Genomic DNA, 22,110 nt, shown 5'->3' with positions numbered 1-22,110 from the left:
CCATATGTTCCCCTTCAAAGAATTGCTCCCTGATGGAAGTAATAATTCAAATTTTCCCTAGTCCCCAATCTCTTTATTCACAATGGCTAGGATAAAAAAGATTACATGAATAATTCCTGAATCCTTGGTTCGGGTCCACTTTGAGACCAACTGGCTAGCTGAAGAAAACGAACATAAAGTACCCTTAAAGCTTAAAACCCTTAAAACTAAGTAGGCTTCAGAAATTTAGCTCATTCTGGATCTTGCCTTTATCTTGCAAATGTAAGGGAGAGTTTAGTGTGCTAGAGTAGTGCTCCTCAAAACTCATGACTGATGAGGCACTCTTAAGTTTAGGGGACTCTTGGCAGAAAGCCACAAAATCTTAACAGATTTCATTCCATTCTACATAATTTCACCTCCAGAATTTACAACTCTACTCCATATATGCAATACAAAGATCACAACAGCAAACACAAGGTCTATTAAAATTAAAATAGGTTATCGAATGAGGCAAAATTAGCCATATCCACATTTTTCCACAAACATTCTTTGCCGATTGTTTGACTCTTTGGTGCACAAGCATTTCCTTGGCAGACACACTAGGAAGTCTGAGAAAAAGTCTTAGAGAAACTTTGACAAAAGCTCTGAAAAACGCTTCCAGAATAAAAACTTAAAATTGAGATCATCCTGTTCATTAATGTATTCCTTCCTGTGATTTGGGGGAAAGACTACTCTTATTTTATCTGTGTGCAGAGTAACCAGTACACTGAAGTTCCTGCAAATCATAATTTAGGACCATAATTCAAGGGCCACTGTCCTGAATCAAAGTTTGCCTTGTCACAGCCTAGATTACAACACTCCTTTCTTTGGTCATTGTTGTTATTATTGCTTGACTTAGATTTTTTCCTATGTATCTTTTATGAACTTTGTATCAGCCTGTTCTATTGTTTTATAATTGACATAAAATGTACATATATAATACAGTAAAACTAAAAATACATATACACAGTAAAAATTAGGCACTACTCTAGGCACTTTAAATATGTTAGCTGTAATTTTCATAACAACGATATAAGTAGATATAACATGTCTTTTTTACATATGAAGAAACCAGAGCTTGGACAGGCTCCACGGCTTGCCCAAGGCCGCAAAGATATAAAGTGGTAGAGGTGGAATTCGCATACAGACCTATCTAACTCTAAAGCTCCACTACACCCCAGTCCATGGAGCCATGAGGCTGCCAGAGAAAATGGGTTCATAATGGTCAAGTATGCACTTAACCTCACAAAGAGAATTTACTTAAACCTAAACCCTTGTAAAAAAGAACATTTCAAGCAGCATTTATAACGTAACACTAGGAGCTGAGACAACTAAAATAGAAGCATTCCCTATAAGAAACAAAAAACATTTAATAGAGATCATACCTGCAATTCGCCAATGGCCAAAACCACAAGGTCTCGAACACCATCTTCATCCAAGTCTGGCAGTACCACAACTGGGGCAGCCAAGGTACCGTTGGACAAGTAGTTTGGGTTTAAAGTCCAAATGGCTTTCCCTAAGGAAGGACACATAGGCTGGTCACTATGACAACTTCTTGCCTCTGGAAAAGGCAGATGCCATGTTCCCAGGCCAGAAAAGAAAGACGCAATGGGCTGAACAACAGACAGCAACTCCTACCTACTTACTGCCTTTCATTTTTGTCTTACTGAAGAGGAGGGAGCAGGCAGCGTGATCTGAATCCTCAAGTATCTGGCTAACAAATCCATGCAATGATTTCTCACCTAGATTTTTTTTAGATAAAATGGAGGTGCTAAATCCTTTCCAACAAAGAAGGGCTCACTTGCCTGGGGTGAGGGAACTGATCTGTTAAGAGATTATAACAACTATTAAGGAACCATCCAGGGGCAGCCGACCAGACCACTCTGCTTCCTTCCCCCACACGGTCACATAAGTAAGCACCACAGCATCATAGGAAGTTTTCAAGATGGCTTCAGTTCTACAGTTAACTCAAATCCCAGTTTTTTTCACTCAGAAGCACCCCGCGACCAAACTCCAACCTCTAAACCTGGGAAGGATGTTATTTATTCCGTTCCACATGAGCACACGGCCCAGCAGTACCAAGCCTATGGGCCGTATACTTAGGATTCTGTAAGAGCCTTCAGGACATGTGATTCTTTTTCACTCCCTTTGTCATGTATGTCTGAATGCAGTAAGAAGCTAAAAGGCAACAAGCCTCAACAAACCTTTATTTCTTCACTGACGTATTTTTTTAAGTAGTTAATGCCAAGTTTACACATGGACCCCATGTATATTAAATATGAAGAATCAAAGTTCAGTTGTCTTTTGTACAAAGAACAGAGTCAGGAGACTATTTACACACCAAAGGCCTCAGGGTAGTTTCTGTTTGGGTAATTCAGTTCCAGCCCCATCATATCACCAAACAGGTTGAACCATGGATCTGTTTACTCAATCTGCCCAAACCTTTTCTCTCATTTCTCTTAATAACCATATTCCAGAGCAGTAAATCAGACATTCCACCATGTGAGAGTCAAAAGGTCCCCTACCCAACAGATTATTCTACTCCAAAAGTATGGCTCATAGGAGCAAAGTTCTTTTGTGGTAAATGGTATTTACCTGACGTTGCATTGAATGCGCTGAGCATCTTGTGTGTCCCTGTCACAAGGCAGATGGTTTCAGCCAAGCTTCCTGGCATCAGCTCCAAACATGTGATATCTCGAGCCTCCTCAGGGAGAAGACTAGACCACAGTGTGCTGCCATTCATCCCCGAAAGGCATACAAGATTAGCAGCTGGCCTTGAGACACCTAAAAGCATACAAGAGAGATAAAAAAAGGAAAGCAGGCAGAGGAGATAAGAGGCAGAGATGAATAAGAGGCCAGAAAACTGCGAGTGGATGGTGGTAAGGCAGCAACCACACTTGTGTATTCAGCTCCCTCTCACACTTCTGGCAGCAAGGTGTGAACACAGAGTGCCTGTCATCTTTGCTGAACACGCTTCTCATGTAAGACAAGAGCTGTGGCCTCCTCTACACTGTCGAATGCATCTCCACTTCCGCACCTTTCCCAACACTTCTCTTTACATGTCTGCCACCTCGGCCCCAACTAAATGGTGATATCCTTAAGGAGAAAGACTGTCTCACTAATCTCTGCACCTACAGCAACCAACTGTTTGCCTAATAAGAGACAGGAGCAAAATCAAGAATGCGAAAAAGTAGTTAAAAACAAAAAACCAGGAGGAAAAGATATGCTTGGAAACACGAGACTGATCTAGAACGTGTGCAGAGCAGGGAGCAAAATACCTGAATTCTAATCATCACTAATAAATGCTTCCTGAGAGCAGAAAAATATTTTCTTTTTTGAAAAAATAAACTTGAAGATTACACATAGCAATGATGAGTGGGTCTTGCTAGTCTAGAGTTCTACGGAATCAATTGATTTGGTCCCAGTCAGGAAAAAATATTTGGGAAGAACTAATACCTAGGTCCAAGGACAGCTGGTAAGGCATTAGAGTAGCCATGTCCTTAGTAAATAAGCCTTTATGTCACTTAATTACTACATCAGACTCAGAACTTTCTCCCTTGTCAGTTTCACATTCACGCTCAGGATAGGGACAAGTGACTCATTTCATACAGTTCCCACTTTCAGCAACAACTAATACAGATAAGGAAACAAAACTTTTAGAGCTTCCTTCTACCTATTCCTCAGCACGACTAATTAAATATACAACCTAAAAACAAGTGACAAACAATGGCTGGCTGTTTCAGACCCTGTTGCCAGAAGATATATATGACAAACAGAGGTGGTATATGGTAACTTCCAGGCTTCTCAAAGGTGCTAGGATCCCTATCCTATGCGGTTCTTCCTACTGGAGAACCCTACTCCATCCTACAATGCTCTGACTCATCTTTTCCCAGATGGTGATGGATTACCCCTTCCTGCTAGACCATGACTTCTCGAGGCCAAGGCCAGGCTCCTCTTGTTCGGCAGTCTGTGTGTAACCATCAGAACTCTAGAGAAGGTGCACAGTGGTTGCCGCACAGTTAGTATCAACACACAGTTGCTGAATGAAGGAACAAGTGAATAGATAAAAAATTCAATCCCTCTGTGTCCAGTAGCACAAAGCTTTGTGGGTTATGGGCACAGCAGCTTGGCATGAGGGTCAAGGACATGAACTCCAGAGCCAGACTCCTTGGATCCGAATCCCCAGCTCTATCATTTACCAGCAGTAGGACTTTGGGCAAGTTCTTTAACCTCACAACATCTCACCTTCTTCATGTGCAAAACGGGGATAATAATGAGTCTACTTCACAGGACTGTGTGGAAGGATAAATTCCTTCATACGTTATGTGCTGGCAATGGTGTATTAACACACAGAAAGCACCATATGTTCGCTATATCCTTATTTGTACAGTCTGTGGCCAAATCAGCCTGGTCCATATTGTGTCCAAACCCACGGCCTTGCCATTATGAGTCTTGATATGAAGCAAACTACGTAAGATACCAAATGACTAAAAACATCTCTAAATCTAAGTAGATGGGGAAGATTTTTACTTCAGAAGTCACGGGCAGGAAAAGTGTAATCAAGTTTTGATTGCACAGAAATCTACTCCTAGGCTGGAGATGCTCTCTACAGCAGATCTCCACCCAGATTGCTTCCACATCTCAGAAAGCCACTCCTACTAATGTAAGAGATGTGGTTTAGAATTCTCTAAAACACACCTAGACATGTATTCCAAGGCCTAGATGACTTAAAAGCAGTCACTAGGGCACCCTCAGCATCAAACTAGGTCCCTGCATCAGCTCACAGGCTGCAGTTTGACTCCACTGTAGTGGAAGCTGCAGGACCAACCAAAAGCCTTGTGTACTTAGGCTGAAATCAGAACGCATTTTTTCTTTTTCTACAGCTGACATGTGTAAAAGCTGGGATCCCAAAAACAGCACCCTAAATTAGGGTAAGTTGTGGACGGTTTCATAAGGAGACTATTCACAAAGATGTGGCCAGCATGTAGAAACACCACAAGTGATAGTGCAGACCCTCAGAACTGTTAGGCTCCCCAGCAAAGACACAAGGAGAGGATGCAATTACTGGAATCCAGAAAAGGAAAGTCCTATAGGAGGGCCACCTTGAAATGAGCTGTGACCCAGGGTCAAGGCTATAGCAGCCATCCTGCGGTGACCCCGGCGGGGAGGGAGCCAGGGGAGTGAATACCTCCCCTCACACTCTTACTCCCCTCCCATTCCTGAGCTGTGCTCCCCATTGAAAGGAGACCAGCAGGCAAGGAAGCCTGTTGATACCATCCATACAGCTCAGCTTCTCCATGCAGAGAGCGGGATGGACAGCAGGTCTGCAAGTGTAAATGAAGGGGGAAAGGAAAACACCCGGCCAAGAGGTATTTGTGTAAAGATGTGTAAGTCTATGAACAAAAGTTTTCTGCCAGGGATGGGAGGGTAGCATAAAGTCAATGTTCACTATAATCTAAGAGGCAATGGAAAACCAGGAGAAAACCCATGAAACCCGAGGACTAACACTGTTCGTTGCAAAGTGTGTGGACAAGTCACTTCCTCTCTGCATCACAGTTTCTTCACTGGCCTGGTCACCACTAAAAATTCCTTCCAGCTATAACTCCCTCCGATTTCTTAGACTGAGCTTTATTTATATGTGGAAGCTTTCTGATGAGGGTTTTCATGTATGCCAGAACCATGGTAACTTTCTGTTCACTGCAGATCCTTCTCTGCAGTACCACTTGGGACACAGCTCTGATGTTTTCTCCTAGCTGACAGTGCCCCTGTAGCAGCCTTGAAAAAACACGTCTCTTACCTACTGCACTCCCGTTCCTTGACATCACAAAGGAGAGAAGCACATCACGCAGGCCATCTCCATTCACATCAGCCAATTCCAATGGAGACAGGTCCCCACCTGTTATACACATAAAAAACCAAAAAGGTCCTGAGCAAGTTACCACAAACCAGTTCTCTGTTGCCAGTAGCTCTATAAACACCAGGCAGACTCCAGTTCCTCGACTAGGTACAGTAGACACACCTCTCCCTACTCCCCCTGCTAAGTGCATGGAAAAGCCCTGGACACTGTATATAAAACAAACATAAGACAACTCTAAAAGGCAGAGAGAAGGAAGCAGACCAGCTAGGGACTGCAAGACCCAAGGAATGACAAGGTGATGAGTCCCCTGGGTTTTCTTTTGGCCTCATAATACCCAGATATGGTGCTGGAAAAGCCAGCAACCCAGAAACACCACAGGTACAGACAAAAAAGCCCCAGAAAAGGCTGGCTTCCCTAGCCAAAAGCCCAGGAAAGGTGCAGTCCAGCAAGACAGGAAAGTTTTAGATAATAACTGCTCTACTCCAACCAAACACCCAAGATAAAATTATGGGCCCAGCTCCACCCACCCATATAGCAAAGGCTGAATGTGGAGCCTGGCTCCCACCCTCTCCTGGATGTAACAAGGCACCCCACCACCACCACCACCACCACCATCAGGATCATGTCAGAGAAGGCCAGGTGAGGGCGAGGACTGTCATCCTCACCTAGCAGGACCAAAGGAGTTCCACCCCAACTAGCATCAACAAGGCAGCCCTCTCCCTCCTCTCCATGGGGGTGGTGTCAGCAGAGGCCTCGTGAGGAGTCTGGACTTCCATCCCCCCACCACCCAACAGTGTGGACTCAGAGGATGCCCACCAAATTTGGAGAGAATTTACACATTGCTAGTGGAAATGTAAATTGGTACAACCACGTTGGAAAATAATTTAACATAAACTACTAATAATGAACATGCACACACCCTATGGTATGATTCAGCAATTTTACTCCTAGGTTTATGTCTTAGAGAAATTCTTATACACTGCAATAGGAAACATATACAAAAATGTTCTTAGCAGCATCATTTATTTATTTAAAAAAAAAAAGACTGGAAGCATTACTTAAAGGTTCATCAACAGTAAAATGGATAAATCATGGGATATTCATACCATGGAAAATCAGACAGTAGTGAAAATGAATAAACTCCAGGTATAATGCGTAAATATAGATGAACCTCAATAAATTGTTTTCAAAAAATTAAGTGGCACAAAAAAGCAGGTCACAGGCTGGGTGCACTGGCTCACACCTATAATCCCAGCACTTTGGGAGGCCGAGGTGGGTGGATCACCTGAGGTCAGGAGTTCAAGATCAGCCTGGCCAAAACAGCAAAACCCCATCTCTACTGAAAATACAAAAATTAGCCAGGCATGGTGGCGAGCTCCTGCAATCCCAGCTACATGGGAGGCTAAGGCACAAAAATCACTTGAACCCGGTAGGCAGAGCCTGCAGTGAGCCGAGATCACACCACTGCACTCCAGCCTGGGTGACAGAGCAAGACTCTGTTGCAAAAAAAAAAAAAAAAAGAGCAGTTCACAGAAGACTGCATGATTAAATTCATGTAAAATTTTAAAACCAGCAAAAGTAATGAATATATAGTTTAGGGGTACATATTGACATGGCAAAACGTTACAGAAAAAGGAATAATCAACACAAAATTCAGGATAGCAGAGGCCTTTGGTGGGCAGAGGAGGATGTGGTCAGGAGGGACACACAAGAGATTGTGAAGGTCTCAATGATGTTCTATTTCTAAAGCTGGGTGGTAGACACACAAACAATTTGTTACCTTTAAACTGTATATAAATATATGTAAATGAAACTTGCCTTCAGAGAAACTAAAGATGAGAACACAGAACTCATCAGAAGCTAATTCAACTGGGATCAGAGAAGTGGCAGAGATAAACATTTCTAGATCAAGAGGAAGCCAGGGGTCTGAGGATAGCTTAATCCAGTTCACAAGAGACAGGACTACTCAACACAGGTGAGACGTAAGTCCCATTCCAGAGCAAGAGGTTTTAAAGAAGCCTGCTCCAAAAGGAGACAGAATAGCTGGAATTACTCGGACAGCACCACCCTAACCATGCGGAGCGAGAAAGAAAAGATAGCAACTATCTTTTACAAGAAATGAAATTATTTTATAATTTAAATTAGATCAGACCTCTATCATTAAAGAATGTCGAAGGGTTCTGTAAGAGCCCTATCCCTGGTACAACCTGGCCTTGAACCTTGCTTTTCTCTGTAAATAGCCCTTCCTACAGCTTTGCATTCCCCTGATACAGTGCTGGCTCCACAGCAGGAACCCAGCAAACCAGCCCTGTCCTCTCTGCCTCTAATAAAGACCAATGCCAACAGACACAACAGAGCAGTGATTCCCAGGTTTTTGGAGGTGTTTGTTTTCTTTCAAATCTTAATCTCCTTGCCACCTCCACACAGCAGGGACGGCAGGGTGGGGAATGCCACATGACACATATTAAGTTTTAAGATTTGGAGGAAATTTTAAATGTAATCAGACATAGCATGAAGTTTCACAGGATTAGGGCTGAAGATTCTGCAGCTCACCTCCCTGGGAGCCCAAGTGGCGGCTCCAGGTGCTGTGCAGATCTCTGGGAGGACAGGGGATCAGGAAAGCACACAGGAGCACCAGGATCATCGAGATCCCCAAAGTCAGCAGGAAGACAGACGTGCGCACATATGACACCAGGGAGGAGGCCGCCTTCTGTTCCAGGCCCCCAAGGGGTTCTGAGGGGTAGCCCTCCGTGGTGACTTCTGAAAGATGTGGCTTTGCAGCCTCTGCAACCTCAGCATCTGAGTCAGGTTCTGGCGCTTCTCCCAAAGGACTCTTCCCATTTTTGACCCCTCCATTCTTCTGCAGGTTAAGCACCAGATCGTCTTCACTCTCATCACTGTCAGCCTGGGTGAGCGGATCATACTCCCCTAGGTCTGGGCTCTTCTTCCCTGAAAATACAGAAAAACAGAGAGTCAAAGGGAACTGGGGAGGAGACACCCTCACCAAATATATGGCAACTGTAAATACCCAGGAGAACATGGAAAACTAAAACAAAAAAATCCAGGTTTACATCAAGTTTGAACCTTGGTGGCTATCTGTAAAACAGAAGCCAGTGAAGCAGGGGTTAGGAATGGAAGGAAAAACGAAAGCACATTGCTCCAGGATCACTGCCTGCATGAGTTTAAGACAATGGAAAAGGAGGCAGAAGTTAGCAAATTTAAAATGTCTTTAGTTTAAAAAGAAAGCTCTCTTAATGTGTTTGAATCTCACTCAAGAAAAAGATCATGGCTCCACATCAACTCTCCATGTGCCTAATGTGCATATTGCCTCAGATTTTCTTAGATCTGTGACGTCCTAATCTTTCCTGGTAAACTTTTAGAACAATTCTTCTCCATACGCTGCTTCTCACAGCCCAATATCTGTGGCTTCCCAACTGTTTCTATGGAAACAACTTAGAAAGTTGAACACTGAATGTTCATCTGAAGATGTATTGAAATCTCACTTCTAAGAACCATCCTGTGATTTGAATGTCCTTTCAGTGTATCTTTTAGTAAACAATGTTTACCCCAAAAACTGCTCTTCTGAGCAAGTATTCTGGGAGGGGTGGTGATCTAGCCAGTATACAGAGGTAGGGGACTTGTCTTGAAGCTGCTTTGCATGGCAAGCACTTTGTTTTTACTTAGCCTGCAGTGTTGATTTAGGGTAGCTGAGAGAGAAATTACAGAAGGGCCTAGGTACACCGCCTCCCAAGCCACCCACCCCTTGGCCTCACTGCCAATGACTGAATGATTTTATGCCTTTATTTCATGTTACCACCAAGTAACAACCAAGAAAATGTTTCTTTTGGGGAGACTTTATGTGGTAATCTATCACTAATGTAAACTCTATCGTTAAATCTTTTGTTCACAAGAAATATAAAAAAGACCACATAACCCAGCTAATTAAAAAGGGGAAAAGAATAATTATTAATGCTAGTGTCTACCTCTGGGTCACTATGGCCTTGGTGATGTCATTTCATACATTATATCTCAGTTTGTTCAATTAATAAAATGAAAGAATAAAACACTACATGGAGACCAGATTGTTGTGGGAAGGCAGGGACCCAGAATGGAGGGAGCGGCTGGAACCACAGCAGAAGAACATAAATTGTGAAGATTTCATGGACACTTATCAGTTCCCAAAATTAATACTTTTATAATTTCTTATGCCTGTCTTTACTGCAATCTCTGACCACAAATTGTGAAGATTTCATGGACATTTATCACTTCCCTATTAATACTCTTATAATTTCTTATGCCTGTCTTTACTTTAATCTCTTAATCCCATTATCTTCATAAGCTGAGAATGTACGTGACCTCAGGACCACTATTGTACAAATTGATTGTAAAACATGTGTGTTTGAACAATATGAAATCAGTGCACCTTGAAAAAGAACAGAATAACAGCGATTTTCAGGGAACAAGGGAAGATAACCATAAGGTCTGACTGCCTGCGGGGTTGGGCAGAATAGAGCCATATTTTTCTTCTTGCAGAGAGCCTATAAACAGATGTGCAAGTAGGGAAGATATCGCTGAATTATTTTCCCAGCAAGGAATACCCTGGGGAAGGAATGCACTCCTGGGGGAAGGTCTACAAATGGCCGCTCGGGGAGTGTCTGTCTTATGTGATTGAGATAAGGACTGAAATACGCCCTGGTCTCCTGCAGGTACCCTCAGGCTTACTAGGATTGGGAAATTCCAGCCTGGTAAATTTTGGTCAGACCGGTTCTCTGCTCTCCAACCCTGTTTTCTGTTAAGATGTTTATCAAGACAATACGTGCATAGAGGGACACAGACCCTCATCAGTAATTCTAATTTTGCCTTTGCCTTGTGATCTTTATTGCCCTTTGAAGCATGTGATCTTTGTGACCTACTCCCTGTTCCTACACCCCCTCCCCTTTTAAAATCCCTAATAAAAACTTGCTGGTTTTGTGGCTCAGGGGACATCACAGACCTACCAATATGTGGTGTTATCCCCGGAGGCCCAGCTATAAAATTCCTCTCTTTGTACTCTTTCTCTTTATTTCTCAGACCAGCCGACACTTAAGGAAAATAGAAAGAACCTATGCTGAAATATGGGGGGCTGGTTCCCCCAATACCAGATGTTGGATGTAAAATCTTTGATGTTTAAAGTTTAGTATTTGGTACATTAAAAAAATCAATAAATTTTAGATTTTTTAAAATGAACATTCCACAGAATTATAACATTAAGTACTTTCAAAAAAAAGCAAAGAAAATACTGAATAATCTGTCATCCTAATAACTAGAAGTTATTTCTATTTACTTTTATTTTCAAAGCTATACACTTTGCCCAATAAATATTAGATTTGATTTTTAAAGGCACAAATTACAAGAAAATAAATCAATTATTAGAAACTTAATTCAAAATAGTACTTTCAGAATATGCCATGGGGTCAGTACAGGTTCCAGATAATCTCCTACAATTTGTATTTCTACTCCATGAACCAAATTATTTGGTTAATTAGGGCACACCATTTCCTAACCATCCCAGATAACTCTACACACAATAATTTGCACACAGAGCCATGGGTTGTTAGAATAATATTAACTCTAATACTTTTTAAAGTGATTGTTTGTTCTTGTTTTGTTTTTTAGCTAAAATACACCTGACATGATAAACAAAATGTGTTATGTACATACCATGGAATATTATTCAGCTCTAAAAAGGAAGGAACTTCTGACACTTGCTACAAAATGGATGAACCTTGAGGACATTATGCTAAATGAAATAAGCCACACACAAAAAGACAATACTGTGTAATTCCACTTATATGAGTTATCTAGAGTAGCCACATTCACAGAAACAGAAAGTAGAATGGTTGTTGCCTAGGTCTGGAGGTAGAAGGAAAAGTTGTTACTGAGTAAGTATAGAGTTTCATTTTTGCAAGATGAAAAAGTACTAGAGATTGGGTGCATATACAGTTAATACCGAACTGTATACTTAACATAGTTAAGATAGTAAATTTTATGCTGTATGTACTTTTTGACGATTTAAAACGTTTAAATATATATATAACTGAAAAACAGGAAAGCACACAGAGTTCTCAACTCTAGAGTTACTTGAGAAAGCACAGCAAGAGACCCTAAAGATCACATAATCTATCCCCACCCCTATCCCAAACTTACAACTAGCTACTTACAAAGACCTACCAACCAGTTACTTAGCAAACACCTGAATGTAACCTGTATTAGGGAATCCACTGGCCTCTAATCTAGAAACCAATTCTTTACACTGATTCAAGAATTTTTTTCTGGGAAGTTGCCAATTATCTGTCCTAGTTTTAATTTCTGGGATCCCTCTCTCACATGTAAGTCCTTCAAACACTCAAAGGTATCAATCATAAGAGACATATCATATGGTATTTAAGAGCTCAAGTCTTCACAATCAAACATCAAGCCAAATCCTGGCTATATCTCTTATGAACTATGTAATCTCAAATTTCTTAACTTTATTGAGCATCAATTTCCCTATTTATGAAATGAAATAATTATTCTTTTTAGCTCATATGATTGTGATGAGAATCAAATAAGATAATATATGTCTGGTTCTTAGTGCCTGGCTTATAGTCACACAATAAATTTTAGCTTCTATTATTATCATTACCATCACTGGTGCTAGCATTGTATCTCCCAGTGCCCTCCCCCACTCTTCTCATCTCCAAGTTAAACACCTCCACCTCTTTCAACCCATTACTTGAAGAAGCATTGTTTCAGGTGTCCTCAACATCCTGGTCATTCTCCTCTGGACACAATGTGATATGTCTGTGCTTTTTAAAGTATGGTTCTTGGAACCAGATACAATCCCAGGTACAGTCTAACCAGAGAAAGGGAGGGAGGGCAGAGCTATTTCCTACCTACTCCAGATAGCAAACAACAATTCAATTTCTGTAACGTAAGATCTTGAGAGCTTTCTTGGCATTCACACCACCTACTGATTCAATTAAAACTTCCAAGCATTCTGAACACATGCTTAAGCCACCCTATAATTGTGCAATTGGATTTTTAGCACCAAGTGAAAAATTTAGCATCGACATCAAATTCAATCTTGCTAGTCAGTCTCCACCTTGCAACAAACATATCAGGCTAAAACAGCACCTTTGTCAAAGTGAAATCATTAATAAAATACTGCCCAGCAAAACAGTTTAAAGGAAATTCATTTTTATCATGCTATGTACTATCACAGGCAGGGAGGAAGAGAAGCATATGCTACAGGAACTTATAAAATCTGTAAGAAATTTATAAAAACAATTTGCAAGCATTCTTTGAGAAAAAAGCTGCTGTCAAATTGGTCCGTTTAGCAAGATTACATGCTTCTAGTTAATGATGGCAAACGTGGGCATTTCTGTCACACTGTCTTCCCTAAAACCAGGAAAACAAATAAAGAAAAATAAAAATAGAACACAAAATAGGAAACAGCCACATTCCCAAACCACAATTTATGAACTAAATGCACTGAAATTTGTACTCAATTGAGAAAGCTCAGTAAGAGCAGGCAAATACATCTTGCAGATATATATTGCACATATATTGCAGATCTTCAGCAATGAGCAGAGTTCACAGAATTAATAATCATGACAACAATAAGATGATGATGATGATGATGATGATGATGATGATGACAACTGGAAGTGTATTGAGTGCCTACTGTCCCAGGCACTGATCCAAGCATTTTGCATGTGTTAATTCATTTAATCCTCACATCAACCTTATATGGTAGATATTATTATTATTATTATTATCCCCCATTTTATCAACAAGAAAAATAAAATTTAAGAGGTAAAATGACTAAGATCACAGAACTAGCCAAAAGAAAAGCCAGGATTCAAACCCAGGCATCTGACTGCAGAGTCCACTCATTGTTCTAACCAACAAGTTCTACTACCTCCCTTGTTCCACAAATATAGCCAAACCAGTAATTGCTTGCTTGGAAAGACAAAGTCTGGGGTCACAGAAGCACCAATGAGCCCCATTCAACACCACAGAGTCAAATCGAAGTAGGACCAAATGAGGAAAAGTACAAGCTGACATCTTCACAAAAAGCACACTGTCAGGATGGCAGGTTAGAAAAGTAACTGGGCATAATCACCCTGACTGGGCCCAGTCAGGAGACAGAAGCCAAACAGTAGTTCAAAGAGGACAAGTTTAACATAAAAAAATTACTAAGCAATGACAGGAGAGTAAACATAAAGATGAGAAGAGAACTCTAAAAGGTCCCCTAGGACTGAGAGACAATATCCAAGGCAGGACAAACTTGATATTTAAAAGGGCTCAGACCAGCTTTCACGGATCAGTCAACAAAGGTGAATTTGGAGTTCAGGGGCAATAAACTGATAACTGGCACAACAAAGTCAGTGAAGGAAATGCCAAACCAGCAGCCTACAGTCCTGTGAAAAGCCTCCTCCTAGCCAGGATAGAGACATCCACACAGGAAGAGTGCTGGTGAGGAGCCAGCTGACTTAACAGGCCTGGATTACATTCTTGCTTCCAACGGCCCTAGATCACCCCTTTGGCAATAGCCAGGCTGTCAAACAACTGCCCCATTTAAATATAAGTAATAATCAGAAAGGAGCCATGTTTAGTACTCATTCCATAAGATACCACAAAGCTCTACAAATATTCAAGAAAGAAGTAACAACGAAACACAACAAACAATCAGCTGAAGAACAAATGAACAAATGCTGGACAAATCACACCACAAGATGGAAGAAATAATGAACATATACTTCCCCATGGAGTCTGAGAAATTTAGGAAAATCGTCTTCTCTGAAATAAGCACTCAGGAAAACAATGGAAAAAATAACAAACCAATTTTAGAAAAGAAATCCTTATTGGAATCAGCTAAAGGAACAGATATTGCTGAAAACAGAGTCAGAGATATAAAAAAAATAGACTAGTGAAAATCAAGCAAAATGTAATGGAAATAACTACAGCTGGCAGTTCTGAACACTTATCCTACACTCTTCCAAGCCCTTCTAATGTCTTATCTCAGGCCAGGGGTGCTGGCTCACGCCTGTAATCCCAGCACTTTGGTAGGCCAAGGCGAGCAGATCACTTGAGGCCAGGACTTCAAGACCTGCCTGGCCAACATGGCAAGACCCTGTTTCTACTGAAAATACAAAAATTTGCCACTTGTGGTGGCAGGCGCCTGTAACCCCAGCTACTCAGGAGGCTGAGGCATTAAAATTGCTTGAACCTGGGATGTGGAGGTTAGAGTGAGTCGAGACCGTGCCACTGCACTCCAGCCTGGGCGACAGAACAAGACTTTGTCTCAAAAAATATTCTTATCTCAGTAAATCTTCATAACAACTATGTGAGGTAGACACACTACTGTCTTCACTCTCAAGATGAGGAAGCTGAGGCTTGGAAGTTTAAGTAATTAGCGGATGTGGTTTGGCTCTGTGTCCCCACCCAAATCTCAACTTGAATTGTACTCCCATAATTCCCATGTGTTGTGGGAGGGACCCAGTGGGAGATAACTGAATCATGGGGGCAGTTTCTCCCATACTGTTCTCATGGTAGTGAATAAGTCTCACGCGATCTGATGGTTTTACAAGGGGAACCCTGTTTCACTTGGTTCTCATTCTCTCTCTTGCCGCCACCATGTAAGATGTGCCTTCTACCTTCCACCATGATTGTGAGGCCTCCCTAGGCACACGGAACTGTAAGACCATTAAACCTCTTTCTTTTGTAAATTGCCTCGTCTCATGTATGTCTTTATCAGCAGTGTGAAAAGACTAATACATTGGCCCACAGATAAACAGCAAGTGATAGGTAACAATTCAAAACCAGTCTGGCTTCAAAGTCTGTACGGGCTACATACGATCCCATGGAAAAAAATCAAGGCTTTTAAAAAGACTAGAAACAATGTGATAGATACTGCCAACAAAGGTGAGCCAATATATGCATGACCGAAGAGGATAACAGAAAAGAAAATGGAACCAAAAGCAGTATTTTAAAGAGTTGCAAAAAAAAACTTCCTATAATAAAGACCTAAAACTGCATAATAATGAGTACACAGAGTCCCAAGAAAAACTGATTCAGAAGAATCAATACTGAAATATATCCTAGTAAAGGCACAGGACTTCAAGGACAAAGAAGGAATCCTATAAGCACCCAGGCCAAAGGAAAAAAATCAAGTCACTAATGACAGGAACAAAAATCAGGCAAAGATTTCTCCATAGTAACATACACTATTAAAAGATAGCGGAGCAATATCTAAAAAGTCCTCAGAAAAAGAACATGCAATTTGATGTTCAAGCATTCTGACCCAGCCATGACATCACCGAAATATAAAGACAAGCGCACAAGCGCTCTGAGTTATCATACTCCTATGCTTTCTTTACATCACAGAAGACTAGGGGCCAGTTCTTGCCCAGCCTTTTGAGAGGAATAAATACTTTTATACTAATTTTTTTTTCAGATAGTGCAAAAACAAACCTCCGCTTAAGGATTATAGACTGCAAGTTTTGATTAGAGAAGTCTTTAATAATATTTTTTTTCTATCTATTTACAGAAAGACAATAAGAGAGAGTGAAGTAAAAGAAGTCCACCAACTTGCCTTAAGTCCTACTCAGGCTGAGGAGCTAGGCGTCAAATCCAGCTTCCAAGCTTAGGGCACTTAGCACTCACTCGCTCCTTGCTACTTTCAGCCACCACCCAAATTTTTAATGAATGAAAGGTTTTCAAAGAATAAGGGAGAGGGCACTGATTTCATAACAAGTCATTATAAACGAGCTTTCCACAGCTATTGCTTTTCCTCTTAGGAAGACTGAAGATGCTGCTTAAATATAATAGGATTTCCAAAATGGTAGAGAGGAAAACGCAAATAGGAAAGTGATGCAATTATACCATACCCAAATGTTTTCAGGAAATATACTAAAACATACACTATTCTATAACATATACTATACTATAGTATACACTATACTGTGCATATACTATACAATACACTCTACTGCAACTAAAGGTAAATAATTCATATCATGGGTTAGTTTACCCAAGGGCATATAAAGACTCTAAGTTACACAAATAAAATAAATCATAAAAAATCATTTTGCTCTGATATTCCCTCCAGTGTTTGACCTTCAAACTTTAAAATGGCCTAAGAAAAAATATATATATATACTTAGGAGATAAGCTGTCCTACAGGCTTTATGAATGTCATATTGGCCTTCTGCTACTAATTAACCTCATTTTATGCATGTGAGCCAAACATCTTTCCTTCCTGAGCTTAGCGAAACTGCTCTTTCATAACAAGACTGCTGAGATCTGTCAATAGCTCACTATTACATCAAGCCTTCCTTCAGGTATCACATTCATAAATGAGCACAGTGCTGATGACAACAGCTAACACTTTCTGACTAATTAACATATGTCAGAGGTTACTAGACCTCCTAAGTACATCCATCTCCTTTACTATTTCAGATTACCCTAGGAGGTAAATATGTAGTAGAATGTGTGGCATAGAGTGAATGTTCCATAATAATGTAATTGTTACAGATGAGGAAACTAAAGCTTAAAGAGATTAAGTAACTAATTAGGTAAAGACTGGATTTGAACCCGAGCCTGTCTCATGCTCTCAGCCACCACTCCATCCTGACTTCCTCACACATGAAAACAGTGGGGATGTTGGGGCCAGATGCCGTGGCTCACGCCTATAATCCCAGAACTTTGGGAGGCCAAGGAAGGCAATCACCTGAGGTCGGGAGTTCCAGGCCAGCCTGACCAACATGGAGAAACCCTGTCTCTACTAAAAATACAAAATTAGCCGGGCGTTGTGGCGCATGCCTGTAATCCCAGCTACTCGGGAGGCTGAGGCAGGTGAATTGCTTGAACCCAGGAGGCGGAGGTTGCGGTGAGCCGAGATCACACAATTGCACTCCAGCCTGGGCAAGAAGAGTGAAACTCCATCTCAAAAAAACAAACAAACAAAAAAAACCAACAAAGAAAACAGTGGGGATGTTAACTACAGGAACATAACACAGAAGCCCAAACAGGACAGCAGTCTCAGGACCCCAATTACAGGGGAGCCAAAAAGAGCTATAGAAAAACAACTTGTACCTAATGCAAAAACTAAAAATAGTATTTTGGGTGGAGGGAAGAAGAAAGGGCAAGAAGGAGACAAGGAAAAATGCAAGTGAACATTTTCTTAAAACCCACATCACATGAAAGAACATATGCCTACTATATCTGGGCCTAAAAAAGCATCAAGCATACCTCAGGGCTCAGGGCCAAGCTGCCTGCCAAACAGGCCCATGGACTGGGCTATGGGAACCCCAACCAGTTCCTACAACTAATACTCCAGGGAGTAATAACACCACAGCCTTGGGGCATAAGAACACAAAAGAGCTCAAGAGTTGCTAAAGCAAGATTTTCATGCATTCTCATTCTTAGAGAATAACAATGACCTACACTGAAATAAAAAAAAAAAAAGGACTCTAAAAGAAAAAAAAAAAGAAATAAAGCTAAATGTGTCTGACATCTTATTACCCCTCTGGGAGGATATCATTCTACACTAAGGATATACAAAGTAAAAAAGTAAAACATTAATCCTGCAGGTAAAGGGTCACGTCTCTCATTTAATTCCAGTGTTATGCACACATTCCAAGGCAGATACTATCAGTGTTCCTTCCAATGTTCCAATGAGCCCATATTTAAAAAAAAATAATCTGTCTGAGGTCATGAAGTCTGGGGACAGAAATGCAAATTAATATCCAACCTAGCGTCATCCAAATGTCAAGTTTCGCTTCAGGGTAGCATACTGGAAGCTCCTTGAGAACAAGGACCCTGTAATCCCCCTGCAAGCTCAAACTAGCTATCCAACCAAAACCCAAATAGCCCTCTCTAGAGATAGCTATGAAAGCAACTGCTTTTCCCTCTAATACAAATTATCAGCAAATAAATGTTTATAGCTTAATGCTTAAAACTTACCTAGGTAGAGCCATCAATTTTTCTGAAGCCTAATGTTTAAAATTTACTTGGGTGGAATAAATATACTTTTATTAACAATATCAAGTTTCTAACAGTACAATCCTACTCTGGAGGTTTAGGAGGAAAAAAAACTTGGAGCTGCTGCCCGAAGTACTGAATCAGCTCTGGAAGTTGTCATCACCCCTAATGCTGCCTTAAAGAAGATTCCATACATTTTCTTCAACTTATAGGTGCCAAATCATTTCCCATGCTTAATCTCGGCAGCTGGAGACTGACCAAGTGGAATCAAAAGCTCAGGATTTAGAGTGAAAAGACCCCTGACGTTCAAGGCCGAGCTTTCCCAATACTTGTGAGACCTTGGACAATTCAGTTAGCCAAATAACTCTCATTTTCTCTTCTGTAAACTAGGAAGGGACGTAAATACCTGTCCCACCTGCCTCATGGATGCGTCGTTGCTGTCGTTAGGTGGAGGGGATGATCCACAGAGGGCCACTCGCCGTCCCGCCGCCCCCGCCCAGGTCCAGCCAAGACAGAAGGCGCCGGAGTCCCCGCGGTGCCGGGTCCGCGGCGCTCGGGAAGGATGCTCCTCTCGCCAGCCTCCCCTCGGGACAGCGGCGACCGGCGTTCTGACACTCCCCGCCGTAACACCTGCTCGGCGCCCTCTCCCCGCGCGTCTCCGGGTTCGCCCCGCGCCCGAGACCCCTGCCCCGCTGGGCGCCCCTCTCGCCCTCTGGTGGCACAGGGACCCCAGCCCCCGGGGACTGCACCCTCTTCGCCACCCGGCGCCTGCAGCTGAGTCTGGGTTGAAGCCAGGACCCGACCGGCCTCGCCCCCAGAGCCTTGCCTCCCCTTATTCCAACACCGGCGGGGACAGGGTGGTCGCAAGGATGCGACTCCTTACCCGGCAGCTTGAGCGCCCTGGACAGCACGGTCGCCATGGCGGAGGTCCCGGTGCGCGTGCGCGCGCCCGCGTTCTGCCGGGAAGTGTAGTTCCGGGCGGGCGGTGCGTGGGGCCGGGAGCGGGAAAGGTGGGACTCGCTTGCTGGGGACAGAGCCGAGGGAGGCCAAGCTAGAGTACACGCTCCGCAGGCTTTTCTCCCACCCTACCTATGCAGGTCACCTCACCACTCTGAGTCTCACTTGCCTCGTCGGTGAAATGGGGAGAAAATACCCGGTAAGCTTGCAGTGAAAATCATTCAAACGAGATATTTAAGGAGGTGTGGATTGTGCAATGTGCGTGGGCTTTGAAATCAGGCCGACTGGATTTGAATCCTGCCTGAATCACTAACTAGCTGGGCCATCTTGGGCAAGTCCCTTGGGGCGTCTGAGCTGCCGTTGCTTTTTTTTAATTAAAGACATACTACCTACTTCACAAGCTTGCAGTGAGAATTAAATGATATGACCTGTTTAAAACACACAGCACACAGTAGGCACCTAGTAGGAGTGTTTCTATTATGCTTCTTAGGTAGAAGCTGAAGTTTCCTGGAGCTCGAACCCTCATTTATTGCTCCCAGTTCTTTACAGGTGTCTACTCAGCACCCTACGCTGCAGCTTCTAGTTGAAGGGTGTAGAAGGAGGATCTGACTGTGTACATACATCCAATAGATGCAGCATCTCTAGCTCCTCAGATTTCAATGCTTGACCTTTAAGGCATCTGCACGCTCCCCATAATCACCCCAGCTTTGCCCGAATGATTGTTGCAGGGAGGCCGATGCCCAGGAATTCCTCCTTCCTTGGATCCCTGAGCTTCCCCCCGCTTTGTCTTCCCTGTCCCTCTGGAAATCTCTTTCATCCCTCCGCAACTGTTTTCCATTTTAACATAGGAACTGCAGCTTAGAATAGTATTTCTCAAATTTAATGTACTTTTTTTTCAATTAAAGAAAAAAATTCAAAGCAGCTGCCAAATGAATCGGGATCTTTACCTTTTACATAGAGAATACCTGTGAGTTCCTTTCTAGCTACCTAGTGGAATGTGAATACTTTTGCTGCCCAAACACCCACTGAGGTCACTGTGGAAAATGCAAACACCCAGGCCCTCTCTGACTTCTGAACTTGGCTTGCCTCAGGACCAGGCACAATGGTGTAGAAGGAAGAACTGACTTGCTTCTTTCCCACACGCAAGTGATCAGCATTTTAGTGCAGGAATGCTAATACTATGTTATCTTAGAACTGGAACAGATCCTAGAGGCTACCTAGTCCCACTCTCCTTGTTTTGTTTAAGAGAAAGCTGAGAAATAGAAAGGTAATGTAACTTCTGAGTGTCACAACAAAAGCTCCAAGATACATCTCATTTGCAGGCTGCCTAATTCCCGTGAGAAACTGCAGACAGGACTATCCTGTGGGAGTAATCTGAGAGTCTCCAGCAATCAGTCTCACCTCCTTTCTTCCCACGGAAAAAAAAAAAAATGTCATTGTCTCTGATAGAGCACAGGCTCTGGAGCCAGGAGCCAGGCCTCCCGAGATCAAATCCCGACTCCATCATTTCCTAGATGCCAGGCAGAGGGTTAGTTGCTTAATTTCTTCCCACCTCAATTTTCTCATCTGCAAAATGGGGACAAAACAGTTCCTAGTTTATAGAGTTCTCCTGAGAATTAAATGTATACGTAGAAAGCACTTACAACAGTGCCTGGCACTTAGTGTTTTCTAAGTATTCACTCTTCTTTTATCAATAATTTCTTAATGTTTTAACAATTTAAAATTTGTAACTTAATAACAAATAATACATTTCATAGTAATTTAATGGTTTAGTAATGTATTTATTTATTAATTCTTTCAGCATTCTACAATACCCAAAATTTCTACTGCTTGCCACTTCCCTGGAGGCGTGATTAAAAAACATATTTTACATCTATGTAGGTCATCTAAGAGGAGCAACACTACAAGTCACAATGAGCCAGTAGTAGCTTGCCTGATATCAGTTTAACTAAATGGAACACATTCCTGAAATATGAAGACTGAGAAAAATAACCTGTGAATGTGACAGAGATGTAGAAAAATGTTCATTTTAGTTGCAGAACAAGAACTTGAGTTTCTAGGAGAAAGTTTGGGTGGAAAGGAATAGCCAGGTCACACAGGATAGGAAGAAAGAAGAAAAATCTGTCTCCTTTTCTTAGTAAAAAGGTATATTCTGGGAGAGTACCTTCTTCTGTGATATAAATTAAATAAAGATATATAATTTAAAGTTTTATTTAAAAACTTTGCCTCAGGACCAGGCACAGTGGCTTGTGCCTGCAATCCCAGCACTT

The 22,110-nt window shown here is 42.0% G+C and overlaps 1 protein-coding gene across 4 annotated transcripts in view; it reads right to left on the bottom strand.

The window, feature by feature from the left end:
* FAM234B (family with sequence similarity 234 member B) overlaps positions 1 to 20,022 on the bottom strand; it is a 132,973-nt gene extending 112,951 nt beyond the window's left edge. Inside the window, exons 1-5 of one of the 4 annotated variants that reach the window (XM_063672449.1) lie at positions 19,767 to 20,022; positions 8,429 to 8,824; positions 5,816 to 5,914; positions 2,614 to 2,802; positions 1,404 to 1,534 (exon numbers count right to left, since the gene is read on the bottom strand). In XM_063672449.1, the coding sequence (XP_063528519.1) occupies positions 1,404 to 1,534; positions 2,614 to 2,802; positions 5,816 to 5,914; positions 8,429 to 8,824; positions 19,767 to 19,803 (852 nt within the window). In that variant the 5' untranslated portion in view covers positions 19,804 to 20,022. The remainder of the gene's footprint in view (positions 1 to 1,403; positions 1,535 to 2,613; positions 2,803 to 5,815; positions 5,915 to 8,428; positions 8,825 to 19,766) is intronic. The other 3 variants (XM_063672450.1, XM_063672451.1, XM_054445003.2) reach the window with 3 other exon arrangements.
* Between the last annotated feature and the right edge of the window lie 2,088 nt (positions 20,023 to 22,110).

The sequence above is a fragment of the Pongo pygmaeus genome, chromosome 10 (genome assembly GCF_028885625.2).
Source record: "Pongo pygmaeus isolate AG05252 chromosome 10, NHGRI_mPonPyg2-v2.0_pri, whole genome shotgun sequence".
Taxonomy (NCBI): Eukaryota; Metazoa; Chordata; class Mammalia; order Primates; family Hominidae; genus Pongo; species Pongo pygmaeus.
Note: the sequence above shows the minus strand (reverse complement) of the source record. Positions and strands in the feature narration are given on the sequence as shown.